This window comes from Pelophylax lessonae (assembly GCF_965119305.1).
Source record: "Pelophylax lessonae genome assembly, chromosome: 4".
In the NCBI taxonomy this organism is placed as follows: domain Eukaryota; kingdom Metazoa; phylum Chordata; class Amphibia; order Anura; family Ranidae; genus Pelophylax; species Pelophylax lessonae.
In genome coordinates, this window is record NC_138771.1 from 611,178,758 (window position 1) to 611,200,213 (window position 21,456).

At 44.5% G+C, this 21,456-nt stretch overlaps 2 protein-coding genes across 2 annotated transcripts in view; both read left to right on the forward strand.

Annotated features, from left to right (window-relative positions):
* The window catches only part of LOC309553574 (A.superbus venom factor 1-like), a 1,719,715-nt gene that overhangs the window by 372,433 nt on the left and 1,325,826 nt on the right, over positions 1–21,456 (forward strand). The window lies entirely within an intron of this gene.
* LOC309553584 (A.superbus venom factor 2-like) overlaps positions 1–21,456 on the forward strand; it is a 453,522-nt gene that overhangs the window by 113,205 nt on the left and 318,861 nt on the right. Inside the window, exons 9-10 of the mRNA XM_082254860.1 lie at positions 3,884–4,004; positions 18,191–18,306. Coding sequence (XP_082110986.1) covers positions 3,884–4,004; positions 18,191–18,306 — 237 coding nt within the window. The remainder of the gene's footprint in view (positions 1–3,883; positions 4,005–18,190; positions 18,307–21,456) is intronic.

The window sequence follows — 21,456 nt, forward strand, 5'->3', positions numbered from 1 at the left end:
TGAAGCCAGGGTCTTTGGGGGACGACAATTTAAACCGTGGCAGACGTGAGCCTCAGAGGAAAGAGACCTGGCAGGAATTGATAAGTCAAAATATTTTTTTGGGTATCTGTTCGGGTGAATGCCTAAAGACATATAAAAACGCAGGTAGAAGTTTAATTTTCAATAAATGTATTTGTCGTATCAGGGAAAGAGGGAGATGTGACCATGCCTTTAATTTAGCTTTCATATGCTGCACTAATGGGGTTATGTTCAAATTGCAATAATAAGGTATTTGATCCTAATCGTCCATACCAATGGGAGATCCGGATCAGCCAAGCATCCAGGTTCTGTGTCAATGGGCAAAATTTGAGATCCGTCCCAGTTTACATTCAACCCAGGGTGTTTCGAAAAGTGTAAAATAATTTTTGAGGGCCTCCTTAAGCAAAGGGCCTGGATCATTAAGAAAAAGGACTAAATCATCCGCATACAAGGTTAGTTTCTCTTCTATGGTGCCCATTCGGATACACGCTACTGCTTGTGAGCGTTCTATAGCTGTGGCCAACGGCTCCATCATTAGAGGGGGCAACCGTGCCTTGTACCCCTCTCCACAGAAAAATACGTGGAAAAAGCTTCTCCTTTATTGTGTTTAGTGGATTTAAACCTAAGGTTCAACTGGGCTTTAAATCATTGCTTTTTACTGCCCATTCTTAAAATGCAGACCATGGGGATCTCCATGATTGAGGGAGAGCCAGCCATGCGACTTTAAAAGTTCATCTGACTGGGCTTTCCTCCCAGCTTTTATTTTATTTGTGACTCTATTAATTTCTACTGTGCTCAAACTACTTCGGACTCCCAAAGCTAGCACAACCTAATGCACACTTGTATAGTACATCACTGTGCTTTAAAGATATGTGTAACTATACCCACTAGTCTAAAATGAAGAACAGAACACTTGTGTTTTGGGATTCATAATGGAAGTCAGACATTACAGACTCTTTCCCTGTAGCAGCTGCTCCCAAACACCACTATAGGGAGCTGAACAAAGAGATGGACTATGTATTGGTGTAAACGAGCAGTCCATCCTTCTTTTTTCCTCCAGCTAGCTCAAGTGGTAGATGGGAGCATCTGCTGCAGGAAGAGAAGATGTAAACACACAACTTTAAAAAGACTGTTGCTTCCTTAAAAGCAGGAGTATGTCTAAATTTGGTTCTGCATGGATGTGGTCAGCCAATGCCAATTTGTAACCTATGTTTTGTTCAGCTTCACCTAAGTCCAGCCTGGCTGTCCATTTTCCCATCTATCCCACTTCTGGTATTAGCGTGAGATTACACAGTCAGTATGGATTATGAATTTTCTTTTCCCAGCAAACCACGAGGCGTTTCCTCTGGCAGTGGTGCATTATGGAAAATGGTTAACATATATGGGGCTGGCTGATATAAACTCTTTCCCCCAGTCTCTGGCCTGGGTTCAGTGCTGTCAGGTGCCAGGAAACCAGACCGCACAGGGATGCAGATAAATGAAAGCAGTTTATTGGAGCAAACAACAATAAACACAAAGCAAGAGTGAGGAAGTTGGAGCAGGAACAAGCCGGGGTCAAGTCCAGAAGCGGGTAGTCATCCACGCCGAGGTCGAGTCCAGAAGCGGGTCATCTGCCAATGCTGGGTCGTCTGCCGATTCGGGGTCGAGAGCCAGGAGAGTCGTCGGCCAAGCCAGGTCATACACCGAGGGACAGGGAGAACAGAAGACTGCTAGCAGAGATGCACCTTGGAGCACAAACACAAGGGCAAGGACTGCAACCCATCAGGAGATAGATATAGTCAGGTGTGCTGCATCATTACTGTGTGACACCCAGGCAGCAGGCAAGTGATGATGCAATCAGAGTCTATAAGAGGCAGCAGTTTGCACATGTCCAAGATGGCTGCCATCAGGAGGGCAAGGTAAAACCTTGACAGGTGCATGTGATGAAGCTGCTTCTTTAGGCCTGTTTGACTGAAGGAGGCCTGGAGGTGTTTAGGCTTGGAGATTAGGTCTGTTGCTGCTGACCCTATCTGGAGGCAGGATGGAGTCCGATAGAGGTTGGTTGACTGTCCTGTAGAACCCTGGTCCCCAACCCTGGTCCTCAGGGCCCACTAACAGGCCAGGTTTGCAAGATAACTGAAATACATCCCAGGCGATATCATTTGCTGCTCAGTGATTGCATTACTCTAGTCTGCATCTCCCCAAGGTAATACTTAAAATCTGGCCTGTTAGTGGGCCCTGAGGACCGGAGTTGAGGACCACTGCTGTAGAAGATTGGGAACAGGATGGAGACCCAGAGCAGGATCCTCCTGGAGGTGTCTGAAGGGTTTTTATGCTGGAACCTCATGCATAGGAGCTGGGTGACTCACCTTGAGAAAAAGGGTGATGTCTGCAAAAGAGTTCTAACACAGGAGTATCAGTCTTGACTTAAAGGTCCTTTTCCTGTGCTGTAACAACTGAAATGATGGAGTTCTGCTTTAATTTGTGCATCTGCAATCCTCACCCTCTCTCCCATGGACTGTGAGGAATAAATTCTCTTTTTGTTTCATCTAAAAGTGACTGGCACCCATCCGTCTGCATATCCCACCATCGCCCAAGTAATCTACCCTGAGGGGAAATGTCAGCCCACCCTGTCTGTGGGGGTTACCACCATGCTTCTGGGAGTCAGGAACGTGCTACAGAAGTGATAAATTATTTTAATACCAGAAGTTTGCATGTCTGAAACTTCTAGTTATTATTAAATGAAGTCCCCATATCAACAGAAATGTTTGAGTAGGCTGCATGGACAGGGAAGAGTTAACCAGCCAACCAGAAGAATGGGCTACTTGGCCCAAAACAGGACTCACTTATGAGGCTGGAGACCATCGTTCAGGTGTGGGCACACAAAGTATAATCAAACTGGAGGACCAAATGTCTTTGCCTTTGAACTCTAAAGCCAGGGGGAATCCTAACTAAGGGGTGGTAATGGGAACTAAAGGTCCATCAGTCTCTTCTCCTCTCCCACTGGCCAGTGTATTGGTAAATGTTGGGGCCCAAATTTCTGGCGTTGGATCACTCAGATTTGAGTGGAACATACAATACTGGGCGTAAGTACACAACTGCATCCTTAAATTAGGCAACATTGCAGGAAGTTGTGGCTTCTCACCATCAAATAATCTCTGATTACGCCTCCTCCAGCTCTTTGTTGATGATGATCTCCCATGAAACTGATTATGTCAGCAGTGACCCAGGATCTGGGAATCTGGTTGGATGTAGCAGCAGAGTCTCTTACTCTAGTGATCTCCTCTCAGCTCCCCCAACTCTGCCCCAAGCCCCAGGTTTATTTCCTTTTCCTTTCCTGCTGCAGCTCTCTGGTCTGTTGAGACTTGTAGTCTTGTTCATCTATGGCATAATAGGAAGATGTCCCAAGGAAACTACATTTCCTATAGTCGCAGGTAGTTCCCACCAGTCCTCTTTCCTTCTAGTCAACACAGCAACTATACTGAATCCTGGGGCGGTGGGTAGGCTGGCTTTCCTTCAGCTCACAGTGCCTGCTGTATAGACTTGCAAGCATTCTGTGCCCTCTCTCTCCCCTCCTCCCTAGCAGCTGAGGAGAGGGAGAACAGCTGCAGCAATAACTGCATACAGTATGTAGGATTTCAGTGACAGCCCAGTCCATGCAGACTAGGTTACATGCATGTATAAAGCATGCATGCTTGAATCGCTAGGGTGGTAATGTTCCTAAAGGAAAATCCTGGTCAAATCCCTTGTGTACCTTATCCTGTTCATGGATCACTATTTGGTAATCTTATTTTCAACAATGTTTATCAATTGTTAACTTACAGTATATATATATAAGTATTTAATTGATACGAATACAACTCTCCCCTGGTTGGACTAATTCCAGATAGAGGATGGTAAAGGCTCAACTGCTCTGAGAAGAGAAGACCTAGTGAAGTACTTCAAACAGGAGAAGGACATGCTTGAGTGGAGATTGAGGGTATCCGCTACGGTCATCACTGAGTCAGGTGGGAGCTTCAACTTGCTAGTGTCCACCCAAATCTCTCATATTAGTTTTGGAGTTTAGAATGGAAATGCATTCTGGAAATTGTATTGAAATTGAGTTGTCCAAATGGAGAGGGGATTTGCCATTTTTACATGGTGGGCTGTAGCTAAATGCCCCCTCCACTAAATATTTAAAGTATCATAAGTAATTTTTAACCAAGTGCCATCCTTGGGCCTTAGGCCTTGGGAACAAGTGGTTATATCAGGATCATGGATACAGTTCAGGACTGCTACAAACTGGTTGCCCACAAAGGAGAGGGAAGAACAACTGTGCACCCCCCCAAATCACAAATGAAGTCAGAAGTGATGAAGATTTTTATCATTGTTTATTTACCTGGCTGGTACAGGCCAGTGAAGCAACCGATAAAACTGATCTCAGTTTGATTGGCTTGGAAGGCAGAGGAGAGAATTAGGAGTCTAATAGACCCCAAATCTCTCCATAAAGAGGACCTGTCACTGTCCAAGCTCTCGCAAGAGATGCTGTTCATCCCTTGTGATAGCAATAAAACTTAATGGAAAAAAATGGTAAATAAACAAATTAATTAATTAAAATAAAAATTGAAAGCAACCCAATTTCCCAAAAATGCGAATGTGCATGCAGGTCCTGGACGTATATGAAAATGATGATCGCAACACACAGATGTCACAGCAAGAGCAATAATTCTAGCACCAGATCTCCTGTGTAACACTTTTTATACTGTACCTTTAATTTTTTTTGGGATCAACTTTATTGCTATCACAAGGGTTTAACACAACATCCCTTGTGATAGGTCCCCTTTTTTGGAGAGATCTGGGGTCTAATAGACCCCATATACTGTATCTCCTCTGACCTCTAAAGCATCTGATCAAATAAAGATTGGTTTGATCAGATGCTTTCACAAGCCAGTAACAGCTTGTTTATATCAGACTGGAACCGGCATGCAAGCTGTGCATGCATAGGAGAATTCTATGTACTGAATTTGCTTGGGAAATGATAAACCTTTGTTTCTAGAATTTATACCTGCTGTGATGTGATTTCTGGTCTTTGACTGACTTCTGGTCTACACAAACACCTGCTTTCTGCATAACTTGTGACTGTACATAGATATATCTACACTGCTCACATTTGCACAACACGTCTGAACAAGAATCTATACATCCATTACAGTCAGACAGTAAGCAGCTTTTCCTTCCCCAAGCTGAATCTGATTTACAACAGTAAAACTTTTCTGCTAAACCCAAATGCAGAGTTAAAAGAGAAGTATAGGTATTTTTTTAGAATCACACTTAGCGAGGTGGATGCAATATTGGCGGGGCTGCTGATAGAAATCGCTGGGCCCCGTACAGACTACCTGACAGGTTCCCCCCCCCAAGAAAATATTAAGGCTCCATTCACATATAGGAGTCTTGGATCGCAGGCAGAATTGCAGCGATTCTGCCCGCGATCCCAAACCATTTCAAGTTGCAGGACACCCGTGCGATTCGGAGGTACAACTGGCCAGCCTGTATATTTTTTTCATCTCATCTTCATTTTTATTTATTAACTAATTTTTTTCTTTTAGATTTAGCAGGAATTATGTGAGTTATGTTGTATTTGTGTCTGCTAGTAATGATTTTATTGTAATATTAGCTAAATATATCTTTAGGCTTTATTCACATATAGGCATCTCAGATCGTGGGCAGAATTGCCGCAATTCTGCCCACGATCCCGAACCATTGCAAGTCACGGGACGCTCGAGTGATTCCCGTGACTTGCAATCGCACCCCAAACGCAGCACGATTTTGTCACTCAATGAATCGCAGGAAATTGCACAAACAGAATTGCGGGACGCCTGTCACCCAAAAAAGTACAAGAGCTTCTTTTGGGCGACAGGCATTCCGCGATTCTGTTTGCGTGATTTCACTGCGATTCATCGGGTGACATATGCGGCAAAATTGTGCTGCGCTTGGGGTGCCATTGCAAGTCACGGTAATCACTCGGGCATCCCGCGACTTGCAATGGTTCGGGATCTCAGGCAGAATCTCTGCAATTCTGCCCACGATCCGAGATGCCTATATGTGAATAAAGCCTAAAGATATATTTAGCTAAAAATACAATAAAATCATTACTAGCAGACTTCCTGCTAAATCTAAAAGAAAAAAGTTAACAAATAAAAATGAAGATGAGATGAAAAAAATATATACAGGCTGGCCAGTGGGAGCTCCAGGATCAGAGAGAGAGAGAAGGAGAGAAACAAAGTTAGAGATAAACTCAGGAGCAGAGATAACATTAGAGCCAGCGTTGGGAGGGGGGCCCACACGGGGAGGGGGATTAGTGAGGGACAACTGTACCTTTCTCAGCAGATAAAAGCTGGCAGCAGGGAGAGAGTTCAGCTTTCAGCTGCTGGAATAAGAGTTCTGTATTTGTTGTCCATCACTAATCCCCCTCCCTGTTTGGACCCCCCTATGTGCTCGGGCCCCCTACAAGAGGACCAGTGGTCCCCCCCCTATTAACGGCACTGAGTATCGGTCCCCCGCCGGCTCTAAGGCTGAGAACCGAGCAATCAAATATCACTCAGTGCTTCCTGAGCAGAGAGCTGGTGAGAGTCCCTGCACTCTGATTGCCCCCCTTCGCAAAAGAGTTGATGGAGTGGATAATTAAGCTATCCTCATCCTCTGCCACCCAGGCTCATACTAGTTTGCCTTCCACCGCAGTTGCCAAAGTGGCCTATCTATTCCACAGGCTCCTTGTCCACAGCTACTCCTTCCGTAGCCGCTCCATAATGCACGGAGTCACCTGAATTATTCGATCATAGTGTCAGTTACATGATGCTGGAGAATGCGCAGCAATTTGAATGCCCAATGTTGGTTCCCAGGTTGAGGAAGGGAATAACGTGAGCCTAGAGAGAGGGAATGACAATGACGGACAAGAAACCAACAGTCATGCTCCAAAAGCTGCAGCATATTGCTAAGTTTGTTACAGTGATGAGGAGGGAGGGGATGATGAGGTCACTCACTGTACTTGGGTGCCTGAGAGAATAGAGGAGGAAAGTGAGGAGGAGTCGGAACAATTACAACAAGGCAGGATGTCCTCCAGGGGCCAGCTTATGGGCAGCCACCCTATTGCATCACACCGCAGAGCTCCACAGGCGCAGGGCACTGCTAATTTCCTGCCGACTTCCAAAAGCTCATTGGTCTAGGCTTTTTTGAACACATGCAGCGTTGCTGCAATCTCTGTCTGAAGCGGATCAATCGTGGCCAGCTACTTGGGCACCACATGATTGACAAGACATATGATGACCTGCCATGGTCTCATGGTCCAGCAGGCAAGGTCAGGGACGTTACATTTATTTCACGGCGCACTGGGTAACTCTGCTGGCAGCTGGGAAGGATGCAGGACAGGGTTCAATGCTGGAGCTTGTTCTGCAACCACGACTCCAAAACATTGGTGGTGATTCTGCCACATCTGTCTGCTTCACCCCCTCCTCTTCTTCTTCCTCTATGGCCTCTTCTGCTGAATTTTCCTCTGAACCAGCAGTGCTCCCTGAGTGTTCAAGGGGCTATGCAAGCAGCCAGGCTAGAGATTCTGTCAGCTCTGCAGGGGCAGGCTCAGAGGTGGTTGACGTCATGGCAGCTTGAGCCAGGAATGGTTGTATGTGACAATAGCACCAACCTTCTCTCCGCCCTCCAACAGGGACACTTGACACATGTTCCATGCTTGGCACATGTGCTGAATTTGGTGGTGCAGCATTTCTTGAACAGGTACCCAGGCTTACAAGACCTTCTGAGGCAGGCCAGAAAAGTCCTACAATGCCAATGTTCGGCTGGCTGACATTCAATGGGAATTCAACCTGCCCACCAACCACCTAATTTGTGACATGCCCACTAGGTGGAACTCAACATTGGCAATGCTGCAGCGGCTGCACACGCTGCAGAGGGCCATCAATGAGTTCCTGTGTGAGTATGGCACAAGGACAGGCTCAGGGGAGCTTGGCTTTTTTTGCCACACCAGTGGCTGTTGATAAAGGATGCATGCACTGTCCTGTCACCATTGAGGAGGCCACAAGGGTGGTGAGCCATGACAATGCATGCATCAGTGACACTGTCCCTCTAGTGTTCCTGCTGGAGCACACGCTTCGTGGAATCATGGACAGGACATTTGAGGCAGAACAGCGGGAGGAAGAGGACTACCTGTCTTCACAAGGCCCCCTTTGTGCAGATAACATTCCTGCGGGCCACAAGACACACAGGAGAAAGAGGAGGAGGATTGTGGCAGCGTGGATAAAGAGGATAACATACAGCAGTTTTCAAGAGATGATTTTCATTCCCCAGAAACCCCAGGAGTTGTACGTGGCTGGAGAGAGGTTGCTCCTGACAATGTCATCCTTAGTGACCCAGAGGACTCAGAATCACATGCCTCCTCAAACCTACACTGCATGGGCTCCCTGTTGCTGCAAAGTCTGTGAAATGACCCAAGAATTTGTAGTATCAAGGAGAGGGATCATTACTGGTTGGCAACCCTTCTTGATCCACGTTACAAGGTAAAGTTGCAGAGCTCATCCTGCCTTTGCAGAGGGAGCAGAAGATGAAACATCTTGAGGACGCCTTGAAGAAAAAATTGTGTAACACCTTTCCAGACACTCGGAGGTTACCATTTCCTGGACAACGTGTTTCTGAGGCTTTGTTCGGTCAAAGGAGGAGTGGTGGAGAAGGCGGTCGGCTGACGGATGCCTTTAAACCATTCTTTAGTCCTCAGCACCCAGGGCTGCTAGGTTTAAGCAACCATTGGCAGTGTCTCCAGCATATGGTGCAGGGTTATCTAGGGGCAAGAGCAGACTTGGAGACCTTTCCAGCTGAGCATCCACTGGGTTACTGGATCTTCAAGATGGACCACTGGCCAGAACTTGCTTATTATGCAATGAGCTACTGGCCTGTCCAGCTTCCAGCATGCTTTCCGAACGAACATTCAGTGCTGCTGGAGGTTTTGTGATGAATAAAAGAGTGCGTCTGTCCACAGACTCCGTTGGCCAGCTGACATTTATCAAAATGAATCAGTCCTGGATCAACAGCAGCTATCAAGCCCCTGAGGCTGATGTAACTGATTGAATTTGCTAGGGATCTTGGATCCCTTGAAGACTTCCTATGTTGCCTATCCTATCCCTGAATCTTGATTATGCTAGCTTCCAACAATGTTTTTGTTTACGGCACCAGAAACACCCAAGGCACAACTTTTCTGCATCTGTATCACAAGTGCATGTAATTTCAATTTTTCTTTCTAATTTTTAACAGCAGGGCCCGTTCCTGTGCCCAGCAAGAGTAAGGCTTAGCGGGATGTTCGCCCGCCGAGCGCACAGTCAGTAAGTCACGAACAGGGGTCAGGCTCGAAGACCAGTTGCTATAGCAGTAGAAGCTCAAAAGGCAACCAGGATAAGGCAGGATAAGAACACAGGCAGGTCACCCTGGCAGATGACACAGGCTCACCTGAGGTGTGGAATCTAAGTACTAACCGGTGTTCCCCAGAGCTCCTGATGGTGGAGACTTTGCTGCGGGTTAGCACCAGATCGTGGTCCTCAGGATCACCCCACCAGGAGGTGAGCAAGCCAGGGTCCAGTAGCAGATATAGCAGGTAGGGTTCAAGCAGAAGCCTAGTCGAGGAACAAGCCAAAAGTCGGTAACAAATGGTAGCGAAGATACGGACGGCTGCAGGAGAGACAAGCGAGATATTGGCTGATGAAGGCACAATAATCTGGCAACCAGGAAGTGCAGAGACATGGCTTAAATCAGAAAGTTCATATGGTATGGATTTGGGGGGGGACCCTACTCCATTTTTTCAAAAAAATTTCGGCGTGAGGTTCCCCTAAAATTCATACCAGACCCGAAGGGCCTGCTACGGACTGAGAGGGGGGGGGGGGGGTGTGTCTATGCCATTTTTTTTTCTTTTTTCATTTTTTTTATTTGTATTGCTGGAGGCCGACAATACAGCCACAAGCGAGTTTAAATGACATTTTTTCCTTTAGAAATGTCAGTATTGCTGCAACAGGCTACATACATCGTACAGATACGCCACTTTACAGGCACATTAAGGGGATCCCCCAGGCACAATATTTAAAAGAATTTTTCATTTTTATTGTTTCACTTTAAGCCTCATTAAATTCACTGCTCCTTTAAAAATGATCATTTTAAATGTTCAATTACTTGCATAAGCCTTTAAAATAAGGACTTTTTATTTTTCATGTTCGTGTCCCATAGACTTTAATGGAGTTTGAATGTTCGCTAGAACTTTTCCCCTGTTCGCAATGTTCTGGGGGGTTCAGCCCATCACTAATTCTCAGCTAAGCACACTCTCCTGCCTGCATGCCTGAGCTCAGAGCAGATGGATTCCAGCAAGTAAATGCTATCTGAATCATCTGCCCTTATTCAAGATGGCCACGGTCGGCTAGAATTGCTATTGTGCATTTTTCAAAGTGATTTCTCAGCAAAGTTTGCTTTGAATATTGAAAATGAATTAATTAGCATTCTTGGTTTGTGGTGCTCAGATGCAGTATAATTCTGCTTTAAGGTGCAGGAAAACAGGTGTGTACACAGGCACAAATCCAAGCAGAAGCTGATCAAGCCCAATCACAAGCTGCACAAGCTTCTCTAATGCAAGCCACTCAAACACAAGCACAAAATCAAGCACAGGCTGTTAATATCTAGGCCCAGGCCCAAGCAGAAACCTCTCAAGTGCAAGCCCAAGCAGAAAGCATTCAAGCCCAAGCAGAGGCCACTCAAGCACAAGTCGCCTAAGCAGGAGCCCCTCAAGCACAAGCTACACAAGCATAGGCCTCTAACATACAAGCCTCAGCAGAAGCTGCAGAAATTCAAGAATAGGCTGAAACAGAAACAACGACTGTACAGGCTAGGGCAGAAGCCCAATTAAACAAAGAGAAGGGAAAGGAAACAGGAAAGGGAAAGAAAATACATTTTTCTATTTTGACAACCTCTGATGACCCTGCAAGACAGACTGTGCAATTTGTTCTAAGCCAGAATAATGACCACACAATTGTACTGGACTACCTCTTACCTCCTTTGCAGCAATGCATGTGCCACTATGTGCAGACTACCCTGAATCCAGCTGGCCAAATCACCTCAAAATCTCCTAAGATTGGTTACAATGGGCTCCTTTGAGTATGTGATAAGATACCGCATAGCGTTTATCAAAATGTTTTTTGCCATTCACTAAAAAAAACTGCATGAGTTATTTTATAAAGTCATGTCAAGACATTTTAGTAGTGAAAACCTTTGGTAATTTACCGCCGGTGGCAGCCAACATAGGCTGTATATAGTTGGATGTTATAGAGCAGGCAGCCGCCGGAGTCCTTAACAACCAGTAACTGTCATAGTTGTTAAGGAGACAGCTGAATGTAAAAAAAAAAAGAATTATCGCAACGGAAAAAAAAAAACTGCGTAGGTCTTGTATGGATTTCGTGGGGAACCCCCATGCCAACATTTTTTTAAAAAATGGCATGGGGTCCCCCCAAAATTTATACTTATCCGAGCATGCAGCCTGGCAGGTCATGAATAGGGAGGGGGGGGGGGGTTGGGTCGAGTGAGTGCCCCCCTCCTCCTTAACCATACCAGGCCACATGGCGATCATACCAGGCCACATGGCGATCCCAGACATAAACGTCCACACGCCCCCCAACGAAGCCGGCCGTTTATCCATATGCTGATCTGGAGACTTGCGGGACGCCGCGGTTAGATCCATGACCGGCACATACTACATGCCTGTTTTTGTCTTTTAAATTGTAAGTAGTTTTTTTAATAAATTTACCTATTGGTTTACGGGATTACGCTATGGGCCTCTGTTTCTTTCTACATATGGCTTTACGTTCAATGGAGTATATGAGAAGTTCCAAGTGTGCCACATATTAATGTGATCGGTTTAACAACACACCAGAAACGGCTTTCGGCTTTTGGAGTCTTTCGAAGCACCTGAGCTTGATATCGGTTGACCTACTGGTTTACTACTAGCTGGGAGAGGCTGTCTCATTAAATTGAGCAGCCACGGAATTTCGGTAAGCTGCTTGTTATACCTGAGCACAAGAGTGTCCCCTTCCTACACTTTTCCCTGGTGTCACTGGAAGAAAGTTATTTTGCACGTGGATTCACATCTCTGCACTTAATATTGGGACTATTCATTTGGACATTATCCCCTCTCCTTTTTTGTTTTCTTTATATGAGCTTTTCAGCTATATAATTGTATACTGATTTCAGCGCTGCACTTTTTGGTTTTTATTGTATTTTTTGAATCACTGTTAGTTGATTTTGTGCCAGCTGCTCACTATTGTTCTTAATTATTTGGTTTTCTGTCACATCTAGCGCGGAAATTTTTCTTCTATTTATAATACCAGGCCACATGCCCTCAACATGGGGGGGGGTGCTTTTGGAGCAGGGAGATCCTGTTACCTTATAGCAGGTTAAACAGGACAGTGCTTGTGCTGTCTAACCTGTTCCTTTGTAAGCTGTAAATAGCCTGGTTGATCCTGCCTGTTCCTGTGTCCCCCTTGGTGTGCTGGCCACTGTAATTATGGCTGCTGAGCCCTAATTACCGTAGTCAGTTTATGTGCCTCTGTCATCCGCTCTCTGTCATCCCTCTCTCCCCCCTCATTCCTGCCTGTCAGCACCTGTATGTGTGAGCAAGCACAACGGTCATGTGACCTCCCCAGCTGACAGCAGAGGGAGATCTCATCCCTCTCCCACTGTAGCCCATAGATCGGAGTAGGAGAGCAGCCCTGGAGTCACGTGACTGGCTTGAAGTGATCTGAAAAAAGGTATTTGGAGGCAACCTTTTCAACAAATATGTACACAGTGTAGGATGGCTGGATAAAAGAGAGGGACTGGCAATGATTTTTTTTTTTCTTTTAAGGTTACAAACACTTTTGCTGTCCGCTCCAACAATCATATCCAAATATAGTGAGCTACATTGTGACGGTATCACTGTATCTCACCACCTTGTAATTCCTTAACCACTTAAGCCCCGGAGGATTTGGCTGCTAAAAGACCAGGGGGTATTTTGCGATTCGGCACTGCGTGACTTTAACGGACAATTGCGCGGTCATGCAACACTGTACCTAAACGAATTTGACGTCCTTTTTTTCCCACAAACAGAGCTTTCTTTTGGTGGTATTTGATCACCTGTGCAATTTTTTGATCACGCGCTATAAACAAAAAAAGAGCGTCAATTTTGCAAAAATAACAATATTTTTCACATTTTTTTATATGAAATTCCCCCCCAAAAAAAGTAAAAATCTAATTTTTTTAAAATTTTCGGCCATTTTTGTTTTATGCTACATATGTTTGGTAAAAAAAATCGCAAAAAGCGTATTTTGATTGGTTTGCGCAAAAGTTATCGCGTTTACTAACAAAGGGAAAGATTTTTGTCATTTTTGTTGTTTTTTTTTTTAACGCGTAATGGCGGCGATCTGCGATTTTTTTTTTGCGGTACTGCGACATTGGGGCGGACAGATCGGACCCTTGACTGACATTTTTTACACTTTTGGGGTTACCAGTGACATTTCTACAGTAATCAGTGCTATATATATGCACTGTTACTGTAAAATTACACTGGCAGTGAAGGGGTTAACTTTATTTGAGAGGGAGGGGCTGTATGTGTCCCTAGGGGCGTGATTCTAACTGTGATTGGCTGTGGCTTGAGCTGTAGGAACACTAATCAACGGTCCTACATAGTAGAACCGTATGATCAGTGTTTCTACACAGGGAGAACTGACAGGCAGCTTGTTTACACAAGCCGCCTGCCTTTCTCCCTCTCCCCCGACGATCGCAGAGTGATCGGCAGACCCGATGTCACACGCGCGGGGGGAGGGGTCCGTGAGCCTCACAGAGCCTCACAGGCTAGTGACGTATATATACGTCACTTTGCCTGTGAGGGGCTGACCGCCGCAGCATATCTTTGGCGGTCGGCAAGCGGTTAATCCCCAATAGTTGAATAATCCCCAGTTCGCCAAATAAGAAATCGCTGGTATCGCTGAATAATTCCATACATGAGCCAAAGCTGAATGTTCGAATGCCTTACTGGAAGCAACCACAGGCATTTAAAACTACAATTTATTATATCCCCTGCCCCCATGCAAGGGAGACACCCACAACAAATACACATTCCAATAACACAAAGGTTACAATCCACATAAAATCCTCCCTTCTGTCTGGGATGTAATTATAGTAAACAATGGTTAACATAATTATCACAGGCAGGAAAAATGCAGTTTTACCCACATGCTGTAACTTTAAAACTATACATCCAATCTTTATACAAATACAGATTCACAATCAATCCATTCAGGGGGACAACCTATTAAAAAATGGCACAAAACGGACCAGAGGTTCCAAAGTTAGTACCAGTCTCTTTGGCCGGGCTGTACACATGGCTTGTCTGCCCAAAACCAGTTCTACACAGTCTTTTGTCCTGGAGACAATTGAGAAGTGAATCCTCAATATAGTCTTTTAAGCAGGGAGAGGAAACATGCGGACAGACATAGAAGGACATCCTTCACAATGGCCCCCCTTTTCCTCCCTGCTCCGGCAGACCCGGTTAGACCTTTCCATATACAATTATATGTATATATACACCTAGACATATATAGGTGTGATAGTAGCAGAAATATATGCTTGCGTTAGTGAAATAATTAACACTAATATGGCTCCGCTCCTATAACACCTATATATGTGTATGTGTAAAATACATATAAGTGTGTGTGTATATATACCACTATACACAAGTTCAGATGTTTTACCTGCCTCCAAAAACCCAAAAAAATGCCTGCAACAACACACCTGGGCGTTTTTTTTTTTTTCGGCGCTAGCGTTTTTTTGGGCATTTTTCTGGGTTCTTTGGAGGCAGGCAAAACATCTAAACTTCTGTGTAGGGGTATATATAGACACACATGTATGTATATATACACATACACATATATAGGTGTGATAGTAGCAGAAATATATGCTTGCGCTAATGAAATAATTAACACTAATATGGTTATGCTCCTATCACACCTATATATGTGTATGTGTAAAATACATATAAGTGTGTGTGTATATATACCACTATACACAAGTTCAGATGTTTTGCCTGCCTCCAAAAACCCCCCAAAAATGCCTGCAACAACACACCTGGGCGTTTTTTTTTTTTTTTTTTTTGGCGCTAGCGTTTTTTTGGGCATTTTTTTGGGTTCTTTGGAGGCAGGCAAAACATCTGAACTTCTGTATAGTGGTATATATACACACACACTTATATGTATTTTACACATACACATATATAGGTGTGATAGGAGCGTAACTATATTGGTGTTAATTATTTCATTAGCGCAAGTAGTGTTTTCTGCTCCTTTCACACCTATATATGTGCAGGTGTATATATACAGACATGTGTGTGTATATATACCCCAATACACAAGTTTAGATGTCATGCCTGACTCCAAACTTGTCCTCAAAAAATCCCTATAAACGCCTGCAGCCAAAAAGCAGGCTGCCCGGCGAGAAGCCATATCCCTGCACCGAATGTGACTTAAGAGAAACAATGTTTTCTCTATAGCGGTCACCCTGACATGGAAGGGTTTGGTCACCCTGCCATAGCAGTCAGTGTCAGTTAACCCTACACTACATTACGTTCACCCTGGCACTTAACACTTTCCCTATAGAAACTACATTTTTGCATCTAACTAAAGTGTAAAAGAGCCCCCTAACTACACTAGATATCCCTTTCCTCACACTAATAAATGCTAAATGACACTTTTAAAGTAAAATTAGCAGAACTGCTTCCACTCTCTTCCATGTCCCTGTATTACAATGCTAGGGGCTATCTTATATACTGGGGGGCGTATTCACTAATGATTGGCCTAGGGACCCCCTAGTCACTCCAATCACATTCCTAGCATTCTCCTGCCCCCTCAATTGGCTTTTACTGATGGTTCTGGTCCAATCACAGGCTTTTAAACCCATTTCCTGGCCCATTGCATTTTGGTCGGTTCTGCTTGCCAAATTCCGAACTTTTTCAGCAAAAAGTTCTAAATTCGGCCGAACCTCGAACAGTCAATGTTCGGGTCGAACCGATGGTCGACCCGAACCGTTCGATCATCGCTAATTACAAGAATTCATCTTCCTACACCTATGTAGCACAAAGTACAATCAAATGCCCTAAAACAGAAAGAAAATCCCTACACTGGAAGACACACATTATATGCATCAGGAGCATAGGTACAGGGGTCACAGGGGTCACTATTGCACCTGGCCCCATGCTCCAGGGAGCCTATGCAGCCCCCCTGCACACCTGCATAGGAGGGCAGCAGGGGCGGTGGCATGTAGAGGAGGCAATTCCTCCATGCAGCCTCTGAATGCCCATTTCTCCTTCTCTCCCTCCCATAGTGGCTGCAGGAGGGAAATTGAGGGCATTGGTTTCTCCACATGCAGATCCTGCTACCTTCCTATCCCTGTCCTGCTGCCCTGGGCCCCTGAGTGCTTCCCCCCCTCCCCCCTTTGAAGTGCTGCTGGGTTTGTACCTCCCACCTCCCTCCGGCTGTTGCAGGGTATCTGTCAGAATGGAGAGTGGGGGAAGGGGCCAGTAAATGTCATTTACTGGCCCATTCCTTATCTTAATGAATAGAGTCAGTGATCCGTACTGATCACTGACTCCGTTTTTTTTTTTTTTTTTCTCTTATTCATTTATAGCTGAGGCATAATAAACTGTGTTTACTATGCCTCAGGTTATGAATGAATGGGAAGCTCTGTACTGAGCTTTTCCTGTATATTCATTATGTGCAGCTGAGGCTGCAGAGAAAGGGACTGATGAATCTGTCCTCATTCCCTTTCTCTGTCTCAAAAGTGAGACATCAGGGATCTGTTTAGACCCCTGATATTTCACCAAAGCTCCCCAACAGGGGTCCTAAAAAATATGTAAAAAATAAATAAAATAAAATGGTTAAAAAAACAATAAAAAATAAAAAAATAATTAAAAAGCTACTGACACCAGTGGCAGAATTACCAGGGTCGCAAAGGTCGCACTTGCGACTGGGCTCTGGCGTTCCACCACCGCTTGGAGACCTCAAGACAGCGGTAAGGTGGCCCAATGTGGGACCGTAATAAAGGGCACTGGTATCAGAGGGAAGGGCCCCGGTCAGGGGCCAATGGGGCTGAAGGTTCTAGTTACGCCTCTGATTTGCATGATTTCAACATTTTAAGACAAATCTACATACCCCATTGGAAGATAATACCAAAGTCATGCATCTGCTGGGAAGAGATGTCCACCAGGTACACATTGTACAGTAACAGTGCACAGGAAATCTTTGTAATGATTCTTAACCCAAAAGACTGAACTAGGCTGGGTCATTACTGGTGCTTTTAGCTCCAGTAAGAAACTGAGTTCACTTAGTTTGTGCACTTGTAAAGCTATAGTTGAGAGAATCCAAAACTTTCCCTTCATCTTTAAAAACTTGTGGTATGGGAGCTTCAACTAGTCTTCCTGTGAGCGATCAAGTCTATGTTATCGAATCACCTTACAGCAGCATCAGTGAAACGACATTCCAAACTTTTTAAGATGGCAATAATCCTGAACCTTCATTTGGTATTAAGGATAAGGAATCTATTAGAGTCAATATCCTGTACGACAGTTCTGGTATTCATCAGTTTATGGACCTTGTAACTACCAACACTAAATCACCATCTATTTTGGTAGATACCACTGAGTTGCTCACAGTGAATCAGCTGCAACCTCAAGCTAGCCGTTTTATCAATGGAACTAAATCTGACTATTGCAAAACAGTAATGTCATTTCAAGTGGAGACTCCCCAAGGAATTTGATTTCCCATTACAGCAAAGGAGACTCGCCCTAAACTGCAATTTAGTGCATATCTATCTACTAATATCTAATATCTACTATATCATGGATGACCACTTGAACAATGCATCAGGAATCTTGCTAACAGTCTGCGGTCTAAGAATTATTTTTTTTTTTGCATGCTCTCCCTCTCTTGTTCCTTTTTAGGTCTAAGAACAAGTTATCCCTTATGGACTTATATTGAAGCTTTTTGTGTGTGTGTATGTGTATATACAGTATACTGTATACACTGTATATATATTAATTTCCAATACAGCTAAACGATTTTGACATTAAAAGACAATAATTGTGTGTTTTTAATTGCAGGCAGTGATATGGTGGAAACCGAACTTACTGATATTGCCATGGTGACCTCCCTGTACAAAATTCTCTTCACCAAAACCTCCAAATTTTTCAAACCTGGAATGGTTATGAATCTGATGGTAAGATAATATGTTGAATGCGGAGTGTATTTTTTTTTTTTTTTTTAATTAATATAGGTTTCATTTTTACAGAAAGGAGCTGAAAAGCAAGGTCTTCTTTAACCACTTCAGGTCCGGAAAGGTTTTACCCCCTTAATGACAAGGCCATTTTTTGTGATACTGCACTGCGTTATTTTAACTGACAATTGCACGGTCATGCGACTCTGTACCCCAAAAAAAAATTATGTACTTTTTTTCCCATAAATAGAGCTTTTCTTTGATGGTATTTAATCACCTTTGTGGTTTTTATTTTTTGCGCTATAAACAAATAAAAGAACGACAATTTTGCAAAAAAAAAAAAACAACAACAAAAAAAAAACACAATATTTTTTTACTGTCTGCTAGGGTTGAGCGAACACGGACTGTATTATTCGTGTTCGTACCGAATAATTGGATTTTTGTTACCCGAACACGGACCCGAAAACTTTACTATATGTTCGGGTAAAAATCCGTGTTCGGTCATTTTATTTCCGGGTTTTGCATGCATTGGCGCGCTTTTCATGGTGGGCTTTCAACAGCCAATCAACAAGCGTTTAACTGGTGTGCCTAAGCCATCCCAGCCATGCCTACAAATGTATCAGTAGCTGTGATTGGCCGTCTGAAGCATGTGACCAAGTCTTTATAAGTTCGAGGCAGCGCCGCTGCGGCATCATTCTGCTGTGTACTAGTTCAGGGACAGAGCACACATACGTGCTGGCTGTTGATTAGGGACAGACAGGCAGGCAAAACTCATTTGTGTCCTAGTCATAGAATTGAGGGACAGGTCGGAGTGAATTAGGCAGGGCGAGTTGTAGGCATTTTAGGGAGAGAGTCTGCTGATTTTTAGGGTCAGTGTGTTCTACAAACTACAATCGCTATTGCTGTGTGGGGTGGGGTTTGCAGTGACCGATCTACGATCTTAGCAATCCTTTTAGGGAGAGAGTCTGCTGATTTTTAGGGTCAGTGTGTTCTACAAACTACAATCGATATTGCTGCGTGGGGTGGGGTTTGCAGTGACCGATCTACGATCTTAGCAATCCTTTTAGGGAGAGAGTCTGCTGATTTTTAGGGTCAGTGTGTTCTACAAACTACAATCGATATTGCTGTGTGGTGTGGGATAGAAGATAGGCAGGTGTCAGTGGTCCACATCCATTTTGCTGTGTGTGGGCTGCAGTGAACACAATCTTTTTGGGCTGCAGTAAACACAATCGTTTTGGGGTGCAGTGAACACAATCTTTTTGGGGTACAGTGAACACAATCTTTTTGGGCTGCAGTAAACACAATCTTTTTGGGGTGCAGTGAACTCAATCTTTTTGGGGTACAGTGAACACAATCTTTTTGGGCTGCAGTAAACACAATCTTTTTGGGGTGCAGTGAACTCAATCTTTTTGAGGTACAGTGAACACAATCTTTTTGGGCTGCAGTAAACACAATCTTTTTGGGGTGCAGTGAACACAATCTTTTTGGGGTACAGTGAACACAATATTTTTGGGCTGCTGTGAACACAATCTTTTTGGGGTACAGTGAACACAATCTTTTTGGGGTACAGTGAACACAATCTTTTTGGGGTGCTGGCTGCTGATTAGGGACAGACAGGAAAAAAAAAACATTTGTGTCCGGATAGAATTGAGGGACTTGTCGGAGTGTGTTAGGCAGGGCGAGTTGTAGGCATTTTAGGGAGAGAGTCTGCTGATTTTTAGGGTCAGTGTGTTCTACAAACTACAATCGATATTGCTGTGTGGGGTGGGATAGGAGATAGGCAGGTGTCAGTGGTCCACATCCATTTTGCTGTGTGTGGGCTGCAGTAAACACAATCTTTTTGGGGTGCAGTGAACACAATCTTTTTGGGGTGCAGTGAACACAATCTTTTTTGCCCACTGAGGAGGAGGGAGAAAATTATTTTTCTATCAGGCACTGTGTGCAGCATTTTTCCTTCAGCTGTGCTGTGCTGAGTGACTGATCATACACTGCTGTGTTCAGTTCACATGTGCTAATATTGAGTGGTTTCAGAAATCATACACTTTTTTTCTATTCCACTATTCAATATACAGCCTTGAGTTAAAAAAAATTAAATTGTGGCCTGCAGCAGAGCTGAATGATATTTGGGGTTTTTGGGGTTCATCTCATACTTCTGAAGATTTGAGGGTGCTGCCTGTTCCATACTCCTCCTACTCCTCATTCAGCCTTTTAGGGGTACAAACAATAGTAATTGGGGCCTAGTGTGCTTCTGTACGTGTGAGATACATACACTTTTTTTGATCATATTTCCTATTCCGCTATTCAATAAAAACCTTTGGGGATCAATTAAATTGCGGGATAGTTTGTGTTGGTACGTGTGAGATCCACCTTTCCAAGTTTTTGGGGTTCATCTCATACTTCTGAAGATTTGAGGGTGCTGCCTGTTCCATACTCCTCCTACTCCTCATTCAGCCTTTTAGGGGTACTGTCATGGTCTTACCTTCTTGCTGTTCTCCTTCGTTTGACATGTGCTGGCGGCCATCTTGGTTTCTGGGTTTCTTGTAGCCTCCCACCCTGCGGCTCCTCCTTCCCACTGGGAGGAGCTGGATGCCTAGCTCATATATATAGGAGTTCTGTGGCTTCAGTTCCTTGCTTGGTCCTCCTGTGTTCACATGCTTCTAAGACTGCTGCTGCTTCTGGTTCCTGATCCTGGCTTCGTCTGACTACCCTGCTGTTTCCTGATCCTGGCTTCGTCTGACTACCCTGCTGGTTCCTGATCCTGGCTTCGTCTGACTACCCTCCTGGTTCCTGACCTCTGGCTTCGCAAAGACTCTGCTTCGGTTTCGCCATCCGTTTGGACTTTTGCTTTACAGCTTGATTTTCAATAAAGCCTTCTTATTTTCACTTATCTGTTGTTGTACGTCTGGTTCATGGTTCCGTGACATTAGGACCAAGCCATGAATTCTGACGGTACAGGGCCATCCTCGCTACCCACGCTGGTTGCCAGACTCGATCAGCAGGATCACCTGTTGGGTCGGTTCGCCGTGGCGTTGCAAACCCTGCTTGAACGCACGGCTCATTTCGCTCCCGTTGCCGATGGGTTGGTTGTCGCTCCTGGGCCCGCTCCTACTGCCGCTCCGGTTGTTGCGCCAGAGTCTACCCCGACACCTGTTG